We start from the raw sequence: 17,954 nt of genomic DNA on the forward strand, positions 1-17,954 counted from the left end.
TAGTTTTTAAGTAAAAGAAAAGAAAAGAAAAACAAAATGTAAACAACCTGAAGGACAACATACTAAAAACAACAACAACAACAACTACTACAAAAACACAGCAACTACAACAAAAATGAACTAGGAACAACAACTACAACTAAAAAAGGCATATCAATAAATCAAGCGAGAAAAGCATAGCACACAAAGTGAAGATCGGACGCGCAGGTATAACAGAATATATATATAATATATATATAAAGGGTAAACAGTTCCATCAACAACAAACAACAACAACAACAACAGACTCGACCCAGAAACAGACAACAACAAGAAGAAGAACCAGAACAGCCAGAAGAAGAAGAAGAACTCACATCGCAAGCTGAAGAGAGAAATTGTTAAAGTTTTGGTATTTCCTATATATATTATGTGTATGTAAGCCAGGAGAGGTGTATAGTATATAGGGGCATATATATGTATATGTGTGTATATATATACAATATTTATATATATGATATATGTGTATGTGTATATGTGTTGGAAATTCCAAAAAGCGTAACTTGTTGTTATTGTTATACATATGATAAACGATGTTTTCTTTTTTTGTTCCTCAAACATAAATGCATACATATTCTATATATACATATGTGTATATATATATTATATATGTATATAATTTTTAATCATTTAATACAAAACAAAAGAGGGAGAGGAAAACAAATGTCCAAAGTTGTCAATACAAAGAGCATATACCTTATATATATATATACATATATATATACTATATAGACAGACCTATTAAATGACCTATACTATACGATGATGATGATACGATGATACGATGATATGGATGCATGCTTCTTGGTGACGATGCCTAAGCATTTTATTTATATATATATACGAAATGAAAAAAAAAAATCCAAACAAAAATCGACACAAACAAAACAAAACAAAAAAAAAGAGTAAAACGAATTTTTATAAAAAATTCCAAAAATGTAATCTAGCAAAAACATTGGCAATGTTTTTGAACTTGCATTGTTTTTATTTTGCATAAAATTCCAAATGCTGAAGCAAGAGAAAGTAAAAAGTAGAAGGCAAGAATAGAGTGAGAGAGAAAGAGAGCGAGGAGCAGCGTGGTTGAGTTAACTAACTAAATTGCTCTGTTTAAGGGGGGTTTACCAAAACAAACTATTAAGGAATATATATTATACATAAATAATAATCATAAACGAAACGATGAAGACAAAAAGGAAAAAAAAGAAAGAGATAGAGAAAGAGAATGAGAACGAGAAAAAGAGACCACAGTGAGTGAAGAGCGTGCGCGTTGAAAACGACAGCGAGAGATAGATAGAGATAGTGATAGCGAGGTAGAACGAGAGAGCAGCAAAGAAATTATTTTTTAGTATTTAGAGGCTATTTTATGTTGATTATATATAAGTATAAGATTATACTAATCCCAGAGACAGAGAGAGATAGAGAGAGAGACAGCGAAAGTGAGAGTTACGATCTCTGGCGATGCGTGTGATTGAGTAATTATGATATAATAATATGGAAGATATGTTTCAAAGATTGTCTTTGTGATTGTTCTTCGTTGGTCTACTACTACATAGAGTCGAAGGTGTATTATCATTATTATCAGCAAGCATGTCCGAATGTCCGTGTGGCAAAAGAAGAAGATTGAACAACGACAATTTTCATTCATCTTTTGTCAGCACATTGAGGGATTGACTATTCCTTAGTTTTTTTTTTTTTCTTTGTTTAATTGCTCAAAGTACGTAAGATTATTTGCTTTGGTGAATAGGAAAAAAGAAAATCTCGATCCTTCAAAAATGTTCTCCAAAAATTTCAGATTTGTTGTCTTCAGTCTGTCTCGGTCAATCTCTATTAAATCTGCTGGGAGTTCTTCATGAAGAACTGCTGGCACTCAAAATCTCTTCATCATTTGCCCAAAATGAAAAAAGCATACGAATTAAATGAGAAAGAAAATTTTTTTTTTTTAATTTAAGATTCTTGTATATTCTTATATCGTTATTGAAACGCAGGCGGAGCGACAGAAATAAAGAAGAAAGGGAGAGAAGCAGGCGAAGAAGCCGGAGCAGCAAATGTGGATAAAAGAGAAAAAGAAAGGGTAGAAGAAAATTAAATTTTAACTTGAGGTTGATGTTGAGGCAGACGGAAGGATGTGAGGGGGGACAACTCTGAACCAGGTGGCAACGATCGGCCACAATCGATAGGCAGATTGACAGGCAGTTATCGATAGCTCAGGAACATGGCTTATCAATTCTGAACTTGATTCAAATTGCATTCTTCTATCATTTACCCAACCTTCTCCATATCTATGTATATTTTTGGCCATTATTTGAACTACACACACACACACACACATTCACGAACACACACAGAGACAGAGACAACGACAGAGGACGATCGGGTTTTTAATTTTGCACACAAACAAAACATGGAATGAAGGACAGCAAGAAGAAGCAAGGAACGAACGTGAGCGAAAGCGAAGCAAAGTTAAAATTTAATTTTTCTAAAAGTACTTTTTTGTGTTGTAAGTTGTGCCAAGTACTGATAACGTTTAAGGTGTGATAAACTCGTTTTAAAATTTAACAACTATTTAAACTATTACTAAAACAAAACAAAAACAAAACAACAAAAAAAAAATGACAAAAACTTAAAAAAAAAAATTTATTTTAATTTTATAAAAATGCTTTGGATATACATACACACACACACACACCCAAACACACACACACACACACACACCAGACCTCAAAGTACTTTGACATTTGATTTGACAGCAAAAACTAGAACAACAACAACAACAACTACCACAACAACAACAACAAGAACAAGAACTACAACAATTGCTTTGCTATTACAAATTACTATTTAATTTATTCATATATATATATAAATTTTTTTCATATAATTTCTTAACGTAAACCTATAAAAATAATGAAAATTTATACTCTTTGAAAGATAAAAATAATCGATTTAAAACAAAGAAATTTTTAAGAAATGAAAAACAAATATGATAAAGGCGAAAATTATAAGAGAAAGGCGAACGAAGGGAGAAACGTTGCAGAAAGGCAAAGAGAGAGAGAGAGAGAGAGGTAGATAGAGAGAGAGGTATGGGAGGGAGGAGTATACTTTTTAAAAGGGCATATTTTTTTATATACATATATTTACATATTTACATAACGTTTTTAGCGGTACAAACATCGTGAGTACAAATCAATATTTATTTTTCTTTTTGTTTTCGGTTTTTTTTTGTGTGTCTTCGATTATATAAAGTGAGAAAAAAAAACAAAAAAAAAAAAAACAAAAACAAAGAATTTAGGGATTTTCATAAAAATACAAAAATTAAAAAAGAGAAGGCGAAACAAATGAAATTGTTTTGAATTGTTCAATTGTTAAGGCGAGTGTAAAAGTTGGGGGAAGGAAAAAAACGAGGGAAACAGTTGAAACACTTTTTATACGATGGTTAGCGATAGTTAACGATGATCACAATAATACGATAACGATAACGATATAAAGCGAGTTTTAAACGTAGGCTTAACGACACGCCGAGCAAGTTGAAAAAGCCGAGCAAATCAACAGCAGACAAATAGCCCAGACAATTAAGCAAAGCCGTCACCTCACTTAATACCAAAAAAACAAAAATACAAAAATTGAATATGAGGTGGAAAAATATGTGAACAAAAGGTATTCAAAAGAAAACTCTTAATCAGCGCGCCGGAAAGTCAAGAAAACGCAAGTAAAAAGTCAAGATGAAAATTGAAAATAAAAAATAAAATAAATGGGGGTTCAGTTTTAATACTTTTTCTTTTTTTTTTTTAACAAAATATGAAGAAAATTTGGACGCAAACAATCAAGTCAGTTCAGCAAAGAGCAGAAGCAGAAGCAGAAACAGCAGCAGCAGCACATCAAATGGAATGAAATGGAAATGAAATAAAAACAAGAACAAAAACAAAAATAAAAATAAAAATATATAAAAATAACCGGACATAGAGAGATATAGGTCAATGTTATAGAGCAACAGATTAGAACAGATTAGATCAGATCAGTTAACCTAAAGCAGAACAGAACCGAACCGAACCGAACAGAACAGAACAGAATAACAGTTAAAACAAAACTCCTCGGATACGACACAACTGTACTAAAATGAAATTGAAACATGAAATACATGAAACATGGCATGAAACATGCATGTCACGAAAAAAAATAAAGAAACTGTTGTCTAAGCAACAACAACAACAACACAATAAAAGAAACAAAACAACAACAATAACAATTACAACAAACAACAACAACAATGAGAAAACTATTCAAATGGTATGAATTAAATATACATACAAATATATATTTTTAGCATTTAAGCGCATACAAAACAAAATGAAAATGAAAGAAAATACGAAAAACCCGATAACTGAAATCTATATTGTCAGCCCTAAGAGTTTACATGTACTAAAAAGAAAATTACAAAAAAAAAAAATTTAAAAAAAAAATCAAAAGCAAGCAAAAAAATGCCCATACAACATACAACATACATACATGCAAATATGCGATTATAGTAAACACACACACACACACATACATCTACACATACTCTCGCATGTCCCCCTATATAAGTATATGTGTATTGCAACAAAAATCCAACATTTCAGCAAATTACAAGAAAAAAAAACCAAAAACAAACAAAACAAAAGTATAAATAATTGGCTAAACAAATGCGAATAAATTATTTTACGATACGAGAGATTCACAATAACAGTAAGACCGTGTGCAACGAAACGAAATGGAATTGAAACACTCCATGAAAATGAAACAAAACAAATAACATCAGTTTTGCCTTTACACATTTTTTTGTATGTATATTTTGCATTTCTTTCTTTTTTTTTTAATTTTTCTTTTTCATTCGAAACAATATATAATACTGTATTTAAATTAATAATTATTACGTATATAAACATTTATATATATATATATGTTTTTTTCGAATTGTAATAAATTCATACGGTAATCAACTGGAGACTGAGCTACAACATATATTTAGTTACCGTTATGTTTATTGCATTTGAAGAAATCAAAAAAAACAAAAATAAAATACAAAAAAAAAACCAAAAAAATACATTCATTCTTCACACACAAAAACAAAATACACACACACTATCATCGCCTCCCCCATATACGATATGTTAATTATGATTCGATACTTTATGCATAAAAATATTTCAATAATTTAAATTTGGTTTGATTCCTTAAATTGCAAAGTTCATTTGATGCCAACGCCATTTCGATACACACACACCACATACACCCCTCCCCATTCCACCCCATCCCCCGCCCACCCCAAAGAAAAAACAACCCTTAAAAAACCGTTGAAAAAACAAACAAAACAACTTCCAATAAACGATTTGCCTGTGTGATAGTAGTTTATAATTAAAATCGTTTATTGGACCCGTTCACCCCCCTTCACCTACCCCTTAATTAAACACACCCCCCGCACACACACACACACACACACACACACACAGCACATCAGAGGAAAAAGCATTTTAAATGGCGAGCAACGTAGGAAATCATTTATATATATATATAATACATATTGAATCGATGAGAGAAATCTATAATTTAATATGATAACAACAAACAAAAACAAAACACAAAAAGAAGTTGCATAAAAAAACCATGATAATGATAATAATATTGATAATTATAATAATGCGAGTAACACTTACAATATATATTTTTATTTACTTTAATTATTTTTAAAGTACCTATTCTGTAGTTTAACGTTTTTTTTTGCGTCGTCGTCGTCTACATGTAAATGTTAAGTTCATTAATTAATCTACATACAAGTAAATAATAATAATATTCTACATGCTAATGTGGACTGGACGACTAAAAATTGTCCTCTACATTGTACATTGTATCTACATTACAGCGCTAAATATCTATAAATATTATAAACATACAAAAAAAACAGTAAAATTTTATTAAAAAAACAAAAAAAAAAAAACAAAAACAAAACAACAAATTTGTTCTTATTATTTCAATTGGTATTGATTTCTGATTTCTTATTATTATTTCTTTTTCCCCCCGTTTGTTTTTTTGGTTGATTTGTGGTTCAGCAGCTCAGTTTGTTTTTATTTTTCGATGCAATCCAAAATCCATTTCGCTTCGGTTGCGACACTTAAAAGAACGAACAAGCAATCAAAACTCCAAATGATGCCAACGTATTGAAAAAAAAATGAAGAAGAAAATCAAATAAAAACCAAGGCCAATAAAAAATGTTGCATGATTTGTATGTATCTCCTATATGTACTATATATAGTATAGGAACCAAACTATCCCACGAGCCCAAAAAAAGGAATTCAAATCAAATCAAAGCAAAACTTGAATTTAACCCAAAAACATAGATGAAAATAATGACATTAGAATCAAATACACTTAAAGAAAAATGCGTGTAAGTACGAGTACATTTATATAGAAGACATACATACATACATACTACATATATACGATACATACGATAACTAACTAAAATATGATTAAAAACACTAAAAACCAAAAAAAGAAAAAACGAAAAAAAATTAAATGAATTAACTACCTCAGCTTTGAATATTTCTATAGAAATGTTATTAAATGTATTTGAATGGGCGACAGACAGTAAGATGAAGATGAAGAAAACTAAATGGGAAAAACCAAAGAAAATCGAATTGAAGTAAATAACAAAAAAAAAGATGGCATAAAACCAGTTTTAGAGCTGCATTTATATACTAGTAACAATACTAATTATATTAAGTGTACGTTTTGCATATTCCTATATAGTTAAATAAACGATAAAAATAAAAAACAAATGCAAACTAATGCAAAAAAATGAAGATTTAAACATACTACTACATGCATACTACATACATACATACATACTACATATATTAACTAACAAATAACAATAATTTTGCGTCCATTTTTGTTGTTTCCTATACAAAGAATGAAATGAGAAATTATAAATACGAATAATAATAATGAAAACTTTATGAGAAAATGTCATATTTAAATACATACATACATATATAATTGTTTTAATTGTGAACGTGAACAAAAAACAAAAAGCAAAAAAACGAAAAACAAAAGCGCAGATCCAGTTTCAGATGCAAATCCCAATGCAGAATCAGAATCAGATCTTATATGGACACTTCTCCATACAAACAAACACACACACATACTACTACTACATACAACGGTATATTCCTATACAAACATACACACACACACATACCTACTACTATATCAAGCAACTCAGTGTATGTTTTGTACTTTCTGCCATTAAAAATTTAATGAAACCAAAAAAAAATGAATTACTAAAAAAAAATAAGCAAAGAAATTAAATTAAAATCCATATGGAAGCTTTCTCGGTGTCAGTTGTGTCATAGTTTAGATTCAAAGCAAACTAAGAATTTAATAAATAAAAAAAAATACTTTAAAACAAAAAACGAAAACAAGTATGAAAAAAAAACAAAAACAAATCAAATATTCACAAGCCCAAAAAATGTAATAATTTATTTGCAAGACCTGCACCTAAACAAACAATAAAAATAAAGCATACTACAAATAAATGGTCAGTCAGTCCTATATGGTAACTAATGTATGCTAAATTTTCTCCTTTTCGGTGTAATTGAATGTTAAACGCTAGCGCAAAATGTGAAAAACTAACAAAATCAACATGAATACAATACACAAAACAAAAAAGTAATTAGAACACAAACAATTCAACACGCTTACACACAAAATTAAAATGCAACAAGAGAAAAGAAAAAAAACTCGTGCATAAATTCAAAATTGATTAACCCAACATCTGCTAGTAACAAAAAACGCAGCTACAAGATGTTTAAAAAACCAAAAAAAAAAAACCCAACTACAATTTTTGTGAACATGTGAAAAAAATGAAAATAAAATCGAAAAGAAATTTACTCAATAAATGATTTTTCGTATAAACTTGTCTTTAAATATAGCGCGCAACTTGGGATGGGATAAAACGGCACTGCAAAGCTCATCGCTGTGCTATCGATAAATAGTGTTATATAATAACATTGTAATGTTAATCTTAACAGCAGCACAAAAGTGTATTTGTAACATTTCCCTTTTGGGAAATTAGTATGGGAATTGTGAAAACTGTTAACATTTGACTCACACAAGTGTGTTGCGAATTTAGGCGCAAGGATAATGCTGCTTACGATATTAAATTACAACAAATTTCAAAGTTAATTGTTTCAATTCAGTGTAACATAATCAATTGAATTTCGGTCGTTACAACTGTACAATGCGATAGCAATAGTTGAACTATCGGTAATGTAATGTACTTGTGATGTTGAGTTGTAATGTTAATTGACGATATTGAGCACTGATTAAATCGTTATCGAAGTGCTTCGCCATCATCGATAGCCTCTCTTAGTCGCGTCGAGGAGAAAGCATAAAAGCATAAATGTATTTACGGCAAGCAAAACAGCAAGAACGACAGTCGCAGCATAACGTACCGAGCTCGGAAGGCTCAACAAATAGCGCTGTCCGTAACATCGCCAACATACAGTAAGCTCAATGCATTCAACTTGTAATTCCGATTATAATTGCGCGCGCTTCCTAAATGATGATTGTTACATATATATGAAGGCAACAGCAAGTGCTCACAAGTACAAGTGTAAAATGCGGAAGGAAGCGTTCTCGTGTGATTGTGTTTGTGTGCGGGTGTGTGTAGATGTAACTCGATACATGTGTGGGTGTGTGTGAAGGCATAACAAATATTGCGGACGCCGCTAAACAAATTGAATTAAGAGCTATCATCAAGCGTTGTCATGTAAACAATGGTGACGTATTTTGTGTCGTCTCGCCGCGTCTTTGCTCCACCTTTGTTGTCTGCAGCAACAGCAACAACAACAACAACAATAACAACGTGCGCTGTCTATTTATATAGAGATTAGCATGCTTGTTAAAGAAATGAATTTCAATTTGGGGGTGGGTGGCATTTCGGTGGCAGATGTTAGGCAGGCGCAGCCGGTCAATAAGCAAACAGCCACTACACAAGTGTACATAGACACAGAGACAGACACACACAGAAATATTTGTGGGTGTGTGAGCATGCATAATTCATAGACTGCTTGTCGAACTGAGCAGCTCAGACAAGTGCAGCTCTGAATTAACAGTGTGTGTTGTGTTACAAGTGTACAACAACACATACACAAAAGACAGCAGACAGCAGTGCAAAACAACGTCGTCAACAGCAGGAAGGGGAAAGAGGAAGAAGCAGAACAACCAGTGATGCCCACGCTAGTACCGAGAGTTGTTGTTGCTGCTGCTGTTGTTGTCTAACACTATTCTAAATGGGAGGCCACTGCCACTGACAAGCGACTGACCTTGGACCAAGCGGCGCCTTTGTGAGTGATGCTATGTGTGTGTGTGTGTGTGTATGTGTATGTGTGTGCATTTAATCTGAACTCTCGATACATGGCTTGCAGGCATTTAGCTGCGATTGGACTTTGTGCCTTTATTAAGTCGCGCTAGTTGGCTTGATAACCAAAGACAGCAACAACAATAACAACAATGCTGATTGCATGCTTATTGCTTGCATGCTCGTATTCATACGTATGTGTGTGTGTTTCTCAAGAATGCATATCAAAATTGCTATAGACTGTGAAGATTGTGGAAAGTAGACTCGACTGAAAGAAAGTCATTGTACGACTGAATTGCAAATTTATTAAAAAAAAACTACCCTGTTATGTTCACAAATGTGCAGGATGAGCTCAACTTGAGATTCAAAAGTGCATTGAGATGCTGCAGTGTTGTGGCTGCTTATGATGCACTGCTTTGCAAATACTGCTTGCTTACCGCCTTGTACTGCTTGCGATTAGTTGAACTATTTTACACGTAAAGCAGTGCAGAATGATAAGCAAAAACAAAGTCTAAATGCTGCATTAAATAAAAACTGAGGAGAACCGGGGGAAAATATGCATCTACCGAAACTATAATCTGCTTTAGATTAGTTAATCAGCTTTAGACCCACAATACTCTAATCGCACTTTTGGTAGCGACTCAAAAGAACCGATCGACCATATGATTTCGATGGTATTTATATATAGCAATGCTTATATATATAACCACTTGTAAACAAATCAATTAAGTGCTTAGATTAGAGACAGACGAGAGGTAGCAAAAGCGTAGACTGACTAAACACAGTGTTCAGCACGGGCAGCGGACTACGCGGCGTATACGCAATCTAACATAATGTCTAAACTAATCCGGATTCGCATTGACAGCGCGCCCCGCGCTTTTGGCTGATAAGGCGGCCAATCAAAGTAATCAAGAGTGATAAAAATGAGAAACAGCAGGCCCAATAAACAATTTGTTGCTCATCGTAAATGGGGCAACGAGTTTTGGATTCAGGGTTCAGGTTCAGGTTCGGACGGGTTCGGGTTCGGGTTGTCGTGTTCTCGTGTTTTCGGGTTCTGTTTGGACAGCTACTTAATCAACGGTTGACTAGGTAGCTGCTCTCGTTGGCTTGTTTATTGAAGCAATCAATCGAATCGAGCCGATTGGAATCGATTGATCACACAGTATGCATATTTAATGCGAGTCCATTCCCGTTAAACAGTTTCGCTTGTGCGGAGGCCGCCGCTGCCGCCTGATACGATGAACACCTTGGTGCAGGACATACAAAATCGATACTCATTCCTGGATCATCTGTTCCGGCATGTGTGGACCTCCATCATACAGTCGAACATCAAGCTCAAGCATCAGCTGCGCAACATTCAATGGAAGAATGCAAAAGCCAAGCCGGGCTGTGCCTATCAACCAACAGAGGTGAGTGTTCCTCACATTTCGACAGAAAGTAAACATAATTCACTTCGTATATATAGATCGAACAGCTGGCGAATGTGATTACGCATGGCATTTGGATAGTGCCCGCTGTGTTTGCGGTTATCAAGCTGTTTGAACGCTCCAATAGCGCTGGCCAGTATCTGGTCTCTTGGGTTTATGGCACTGCGCTCTGTATGCTCTTCACCATCTCCACATTCTTTCACTGCTCCTGCTACTGTGCCGAGCACAAGTAAGTCACGCAGCAAGTCTATTTTATAGACTTTTTCATTAATTATATTTGCATTTCTTTATTTCTTTCTTTCTTCTTTTTGGTAGACCGCCCAAGCAATACAAGACTTGGCCGGCATTTGGCTGGCACACTTATCAGGGCCTGAAGAATGTCTTGCATCGCTGCGATCGCGCCATGATCTATGTCTTTATTGCCGGCTCGTATTTTCCCTGGCTGACGCTCGAGAATACGAATCATTCGGCCATACTCTTTTGCATGGAATGGATCATTTGGTTGATGGCTGCCATTGGCATTGCCTATCAGCAGGTAAATAATTGCAATTCATATTCATCATCATGCTTTCAACTTGTTCCATCTCATTCTGCTTCAGCTTTATCATGAGCGTTACAAGTGCCTGGAGACATTCTTTTATATAGTAATGGGATTGGGACCGGCGCTTGTGGTGATGTTCACCGGACACGATTTCAATGGCATGATCCAGTTGAAATACGGCGGAGCCTTCTACATTTTGGGCATCGTGTTCTTCAAGTCAGACGGCCTCATTCCCATGGCCCATGCCATTTGGCATCTGTTCGTGGTGCTCGCAGCCGGCTGTCATTACTATGCGATTCTCGTTAACCTATATCCCAGTGACGCCAGCAGCAATTACACAAACTAGTCTAAGTATAGCTCGTCGTTGTGACTCTCCCAACTCAAACTCGGAACAAATTTCCGGTTTGTTCTTCTGTTTTTTTTCTTTTGACGTTGTCGTTATTGTGTACTTAACTACGGTTAAAACCACCACCACCATCTCCACCCACAAATATTGATTTTAGAGCATATTTCGAGTCAGCCAACGTATGTCAGAATTGTATTCCTTCCTTACCACCCACGACGATGACGATGACGATGATGATGATGAGGAGACGTCACTACTACTCCAAGATTAGCCAAATTTTGTAAAGAACAAATGCAAGTAGAATATAGTGTATTTCATTTATCGAATTTATTTCTATATATGTACCATATATATTGTATATGTTGTTTGAGTTATTCAGAAAACGGATTTATCTACCAACTAGTTGTAGTTTATTAGACAATTTGTTAGTTTGTAAGCCAAGGGTAGTGGTAGCTATAGAACTTTTGTAATAATATTAGTCCAAAGTCTTTACTTTTTTTTGTAATCTTTCTTTTTAAGATGTCGAGAAAAAGTCTAATAACTTTTCCAAAATATTTTAAACGATTTCTTCTGGTCTTTCTCAAAAGAGTTACAAAAAAAGTCAGCAAAAGTCTGTATTCCACAAAAATAAAATGCAATGTAGAATTCTAAACAAAAGTCTCAAAATGTATACAAAAAAGACTTTGGACTTTTATTAAATGTTTTCTCAACTTAAGGAAAGATTATTTGGAGACTTTAATAATTAGACATAAACATTTCTTGTGATCAATATCTGCGGTCTTGCCAAAGATTCAAAAACCAAAAACAGAAAACAAATAGGAAATCATTAATTCTCAGCTCATATACTTGGATTTGGTATATGGATATAGTTATTCATGCTGATCCAAAGCCAACCGTATATATATATATATTTGTATATTACGATAGTTTACTTAATAGTGTAATAGTTTTATAATACTTATGACGTGCTCACATTTGGCAATGTGTTTTTTCCTAAGACTTTCGATAAATTGTACAATGAAAAAAACGAGTAAAAGCGTGTAAAAAGAAAATGTAATGATGTGTAATTCGACGCCTTTCCAAACACTAGAAGCCCGCCTAAATGAACATTATATACACCTAGTTATAGATATATAAATATGAATACTTTATTAATGTATAATTGTAGAAGTAATCACGAGCCAAGAATATGTTCGATGCAAGTTGTTACTTTACTAATTGTGCAAATGCTCAGGAATTAATTATGCAGACCTAATGATGATAATGACGATGATTATGAATGTTATACGATCTAACAAATTGCTTTGGTTCGTGATGGAAAAAACAAACACGAAACAAAACAAAAAAAAAACCCTTTCATTTGTATACAGAATTTATTGGACGGCTGCTTCGCGAGATTACGATATGGATGAATGATTATACAATGAATTTGTGCTGAGCAGAAATTATACAAAAATATATATATAGGCATATGAAATGATCAACTATTTCTCTATATAAAACATATTTCATATGGTTATGTTGATGAATATTTAATTGACATCCTATTAGCTGACGTAACCCGGTTTAAACTGTTTTTCTTAACATTTGCGGAAAATATACTACTTAATTATTGGACTGATGATATTATTGACTCTATTAACTTGCTTCTAGAACTGCAGTTAATGTCGGGTAACGGCAGCTACTTAAACAATGTTATACCTTAAAGAATCTATACAAAGAATATATATTCATTTTTACCAACTATCTTGCTATATACAATACTTAGTTTTACTAAAAGTTTTGTTGCAAACTTAATAAAGAAACTCCATATTCCTACGATGTATTCAATACCATGCAGCTTGTGTTGATTTTGAAAATCGCGCCACAACGAATGCGGAAACTGCTTAAGTTCAGTGTTGTGAAATGATTTTAGCCGTGATGCTGTAAGCAAAATGTTATCACCGATAACAATTAACAGCGACGATTATTGAAAGTAATTACTTGCATTCTAATCAATATTTGTTTAAAATAAACTAAATTTTATGTTTAAGTAGCCTAGCTATGATAATTTTGTTTATTCACTGACTGTTGCATTTATCGACAAGCAAATTATTAACAGCGAAGCAAATATTGCGGTATATTTGGGTATATTCTTTGGCATTTAAGAGTATAATTGATAGTGGTCACACGCTGACACTGCACTGGTGTTGAATGAAACCGCGTTAAGAAAAGTAAATTTGATCAAAGAAAAAAGTGTGTTCATCATATGGACAAGGAGAGGCGAGCCTATGAGGCGCTATTACAGACAGTAAATACGCGACTGCGCAGCGCTCGACCAGCGGACCAAGTGCATCATGAGCGCCAGCTGCAATTTCTGCGCGACATCGACAGCCAGACGCCCACGCCGCCATATGGCATTCAACGAGCAGCGCAGCTGACGCAGCTGTTAACGGAAGTCGCCGGGGAAGGGCAGAAGAGTGCTAATGCCGATGGTGAGTCATTGCAGCTGCTTAACCTGTGGCTGCAGTGGTTGCATGAGCTACTCCACAGTCGCCGGCAGCTGTTGGGCGATGAGACGCAATCGCTGCGTGACTGGCTGCTGCAGCGGCTGACACAACAAAACACCAACGACGTGGAGACGTTGCGTTGTCTACTGCCACTGCTGGATGCGCTGCCAGTGGGCGTAGCGCGTGCTCAGCTGCCACAATTGGCTGCCATACCGCTGCCCAGCAGCATGGAGGCAGCGTTGCTGCTGCTGCTCTGCCAGGATGCCATGCTGGGCGCATTAACGGAACTGCAGCCGGCGGAGTTGCAGCTGTGCAGTCAGCTGGCCAGCACACTGCTGCATGCACACTACGCAGGCAGCTGGCTGCTGCAGGCGAGCCAATTGTCAACTGCCGGACTGCAGGAGCAACAGACGCTACTCGTGGCCCATTCGCTGCTGGTGCTGCAGAAGATTGCCGCACTGCATGCGGAGTATGCGCAGCAGCAGGCACCGGAGCTGCTGGGTCTGGCACTGAGCTACATGCGTCGCTTGGATACGTCAGCGACATTGCAGCTGCCACATCGTGTGCAGCCGGCGCAGCAATCGTTGGCTGCCTATGGCCAGGATGCGGACGAGTTGCAGGCGGCGAGCAGTCAGAGCAACGCTGCTGCCGGACGGCGTGTGAAGTCGCGCAAGATGCGCTCGCTGGCCAAGCAGCGAACGGAACCAGTGCAACCCACCACGAGCGGAGCGCAGGAGGAGCGACTGCAGCAGTTGCTGCTGCAGGGCTCAACAGCGGCCAGCAATGGTGACTCCAATTCCAATTCAGATAACGCTGCCGGCGCGCAGTCGGCGGGCGTGAAGCAGCAGCGTCAGTGCCAGGTGAAGCTGCGCTTGGCGGCGCTCCAGCTGCTGGGTGCGGTGACCAAACAGCTGCCACGACGTCTGCTCTATGGATATTGGCATGCGTTGTTTCCCAGCAACAGCGCCGGCGATGCGGATCATCTGCTGCAGCTGGGCGCCAACGATGGCAATGTGCGTTGTCGTGCCTTGGCCCTGCAGCTGGCCGCGCAGCTTTACTACGGCTCCAAGCCGTTCCTCAGCCAGGCAAACGATACGACAGCGCCCAGCAATTATACGCCGTTCGCCTTGAGCTTGGCGAGCAGCGTGCTCGCTGCCTATGGCCAATTGACGGGCATACTGCAGCGAGAGTTTGCACCGCCAGTGTTGACGCAGTGCCTCAAGTGTTTGGCGGTGTTGGTCCAGGCGACGCCCTTCGATCAGCTGCAAATGGGTTTCGTGTACGAGTTTGTGCCGCATGTGAAGAAGCTGGCACGGCACATGGACACTGGCGTGAAGGTATCGGCACTGCTCGTCATGGAGATGCTGGTGGCCACCACACGGTTGACCCAGGAGATTGCCTGCGCCGTCGGTTTGCCGTTAAGTGAACGCAAAGCAGTCGTGGAGAGACAACGCCACAACGTTCGAGCTGCGCCTGAATTTGAACAGCTCTGCGATTCCGAGGAGGAGGCGGAGGAGGAGCAAGAGGAACAGGAGCAGCTGCCCAATCCAGCGACACAGCCGAGCATACCGCGCAACTCGTGGCTACTGCGACTGGTGCTCCGCTATCTAGACTGTCCGGGCAGCGCGGCGCCTCTGCGTCTCGAGTGTCTGCAGGTCATCCTGGCGATGGCCACACATTTTGCTCTGCTGCGCGATCATCTCGGCCGTCTCGCCGCCGTGCTGAGCGCCGCTCTTGCGGATCCCTCGCTGGATGTGCGTCTGTATGGGGCACGTTGCCTGGACGCCGTCGGCTTTCAGATGGCGCGCCAGGCGCAGGAGCAACAGCAGACGGAGGAGGAACAGCGGCAGCTGCAGCAACATCTACTCTTCTGGCAGCGCCTGCTGCAGTCCATCTATGTGGCCTACTTGGCCGCGAGCAGCGCCACCCTGAAGTGCGCCCTCTGCGATGCGCTGTCCAACATGGGCGTCTGGAGCTTCGAGCGTCTGCCGCAGCCACAACGCAACGCGCTGCTCGCCTTTCTGCTCGGCTGCAGCAGCGACGATGCCGCGGATCCTTTGGTGCGTGCAGCGGCGCTGCGTGCTTTGGCTGTCTATGTGCTGCAGCCAACGTTGCGGGCGGATCTGGTGTTTGTGGAGCATGCGGCGGAGCTGGCGCTGCGGCTGATTGGTGATCCGCAGCTGGCGGTGCGCATAAAGGCGGCCTGGGCGCTGGGCAACATCAGCGATGCGCTTGTGGCGCCCAGCTTGGAGGCGAAGAAGCGGCAGGAGGAGAAGCAACGGCAGGCGGAGAAGGCAAAGCAGCAGAGGCAGCAACAGCAGCTGGAGGAGGAAGTGGAGCTGGACATAGAACTGCAGGAAGTGGAGGCGGAGGAGGAGCAAGAGATTGAGCAGCAGCAGGAGACCGCACAGCAGAAGAAGGAAAAGCAGGAGGAGGAGGAGGAGGAGGAGGACCACGCTCAACTGGAGCAGGAGGAGCACATCTCGCAGTCGCTGCTCATGCGGCTGATCGAGGCCGCCGTCGCCGCGTGCAGCGATCACGATAAGGTGCGTGCCAATGCGGTGCGTGCGCTCGGCAATCTGCTCCGGCTGCTGCCCAGCGCCGAGCACGAGCTGATGCTGCGCGCCATGAGCAAGCTGCTGGATTGTGTGCGCGCTGCCGGCAGCGCCAAGGTCAAGTGGAATGCCTGCTATGCGCTGGGCAATCTGGTGCGCAATCGTTCGCTGTTCGCCTCGAGTGGCAGCTTGGCGGGCACACTCTTCACCACGCTCGGCCAGCTGATTGTGCAGCATGCCAACTTCAAGGTGCGCATCAATGCCACCGCTGTTCTCCTGCAGATCGAGCATCGTGCGGACTTTGGCCAACACTATGCCGGCATGTGGGCCGCTCTAGTGGCGGCCACCGAGCGATCCAATGCACTGGACACATTCGTCGAGTACAATCATCGGGATGGACTGCAGCAGCAGCTGTGCCTGGCCATGGCGCATATGTTGGCGCGTGCTCGGCCCGACGATCTGCTCACCTGTCGCCAGGCCATGGAATCCCAGTTGGAAGCAATCAGTGGCACCTGGCGACGTGTCGCCTATCGCATTCTGCCCGAGCAGGCGACGGCGCTCTTCAATTGCGGATCCATGCTGCAGCAGCGCTTTGCTGCCAATGCGCTGACTGGGGAACAGCGCAACGCACTCACATTCCTCGTTGCTGCACTGCGTCTCGAGAGTTAGCCCCCGATCGCATTTAATCCTCACCAGTTTATGGCCTTTACTTTTGTCATACGAATGCAATTTTGTAACTCACTAAATGCACTTTGTGCTTTAAATATTTATATTAATAAATACTATTACAATTTAACAGAAACTTTTGTTTTAATTTTATTGTATTCACAATACAAAAAAAAAACAGCTGCGGATGATAAAAAGTTCCCAGTCAGCCAGTGAAATACCAGGCGAACAGAAATCAACAGCAAGCAGATGTACAGAAAGTCACTTGATAGCGCCATCTATGGTATGTTGCGATAACTAGTATTTAGTTTGCTGCATCCTAAAAGTATGCTACAAAAAATTATTTGCAGCTCCCTGCTGTACCATTTAAGAATCAGAAAAATCGTCCTAGCTCGGCCATATCCTTACGCATTTTGACAGGACTCGTTGCATTCGATTCGTGAAAGTGAATTCTATCGATTGGCATTAAAAAATATGGGGTTATCTAAGAAGCCAAC

General features: G+C 38.9%; 2 protein-coding genes across 3 annotated transcripts; both read left to right on the top strand.

Annotated features, from left to right (window-relative positions):
- Nucleotides 1-8,415: 8,415 nt before the first annotated feature.
- Nucleotides 8,416-12,552, top strand: LOC132796790 (monocyte to macrophage differentiation factor). Of its 2 annotated transcripts, XM_060808084.1 has the most exons (6): nt 8,416-8,577; nt 10,634-10,842; nt 10,899-11,089; nt 11,176-11,395; nt 11,460-11,752; nt 11,905-12,552. In XM_060808084.1, the coding sequence occupies exons 2-5, from the start codon at nt 10,672-10,674 to the stop codon at nt 11,745-11,747; spliced, it is 870 nt and encodes a 289-aa protein (XP_060664067.1). In that variant the 5' UTR covers nt 8,416-8,577; nt 10,634-10,671; the 3' UTR covers nt 11,748-11,752; nt 11,905-12,552. The 2 variants fall into 2 exon arrangements, with proteins under 2 accessions (XP_060664067.1, XP_060664066.1); XM_060808083.1 differs by lacking the exon at nt 8,416-8,577 and adding an exon at nt 8,980-9,419 and having other exon boundaries at nt 11,460-12,552.
- Nucleotides 12,553-13,887: 1,335 nt separating this feature from the next.
- On the top strand, nt 13,888-17,561 carry LOC132795792 (HEAT repeat-containing protein 6). The gene has a single exon (XM_060806690.1). It carries the CDS (start codon nt 13,996-13,998, stop codon nt 17,458-17,460), a length of 3,465 nt encoding a protein of 1,154 aa, XP_060662673.1. The 5' UTR covers nt 13,888-13,995; the 3' UTR covers nt 17,461-17,561.
- Nucleotides 17,562-17,954: the final 393 nt, after the last annotated feature.

Source organism: Drosophila nasuta, chromosome X (assembly GCF_023558535.2).
Source record: "Drosophila nasuta strain 15112-1781.00 chromosome X, ASM2355853v1, whole genome shotgun sequence".
NCBI classification, from domain to species: domain Eukaryota; kingdom Metazoa; phylum Arthropoda; class Insecta; order Diptera; family Drosophilidae; genus Drosophila; species Drosophila nasuta.

Excerpts from the sequence above, each read along its gene's own strand:
- LOC132795792 (XM_060806690.1), top strand. The coding sequence starts at position 13,996 with ATGGACAAGGAGAGGCGAGCCTATGAGGCGCTATTACAGACAGTAAAT.
- LOC132796790 (XM_060808084.1), top strand. The coding sequence starts at position 10,672 with ATGAACACCTTGGTGCAGGACATACAAAATCGATACTCATTCCTGGAT. Across the intron at positions 10,843-10,898 it reads GTGCCTATCAACCAACAGAG|ATCGAACAGCTGGCGAATGT; the intron begins GTGAGTGTTCCT and ends TCGTATATATAG. Across the intron at positions 11,090-11,175 it reads TGCTACTGTGCCGAGCACAA|ACCGCCCAAGCAATACAAGA; the intron begins GTAAGTCACGCA and ends TCTTTTTGGTAG.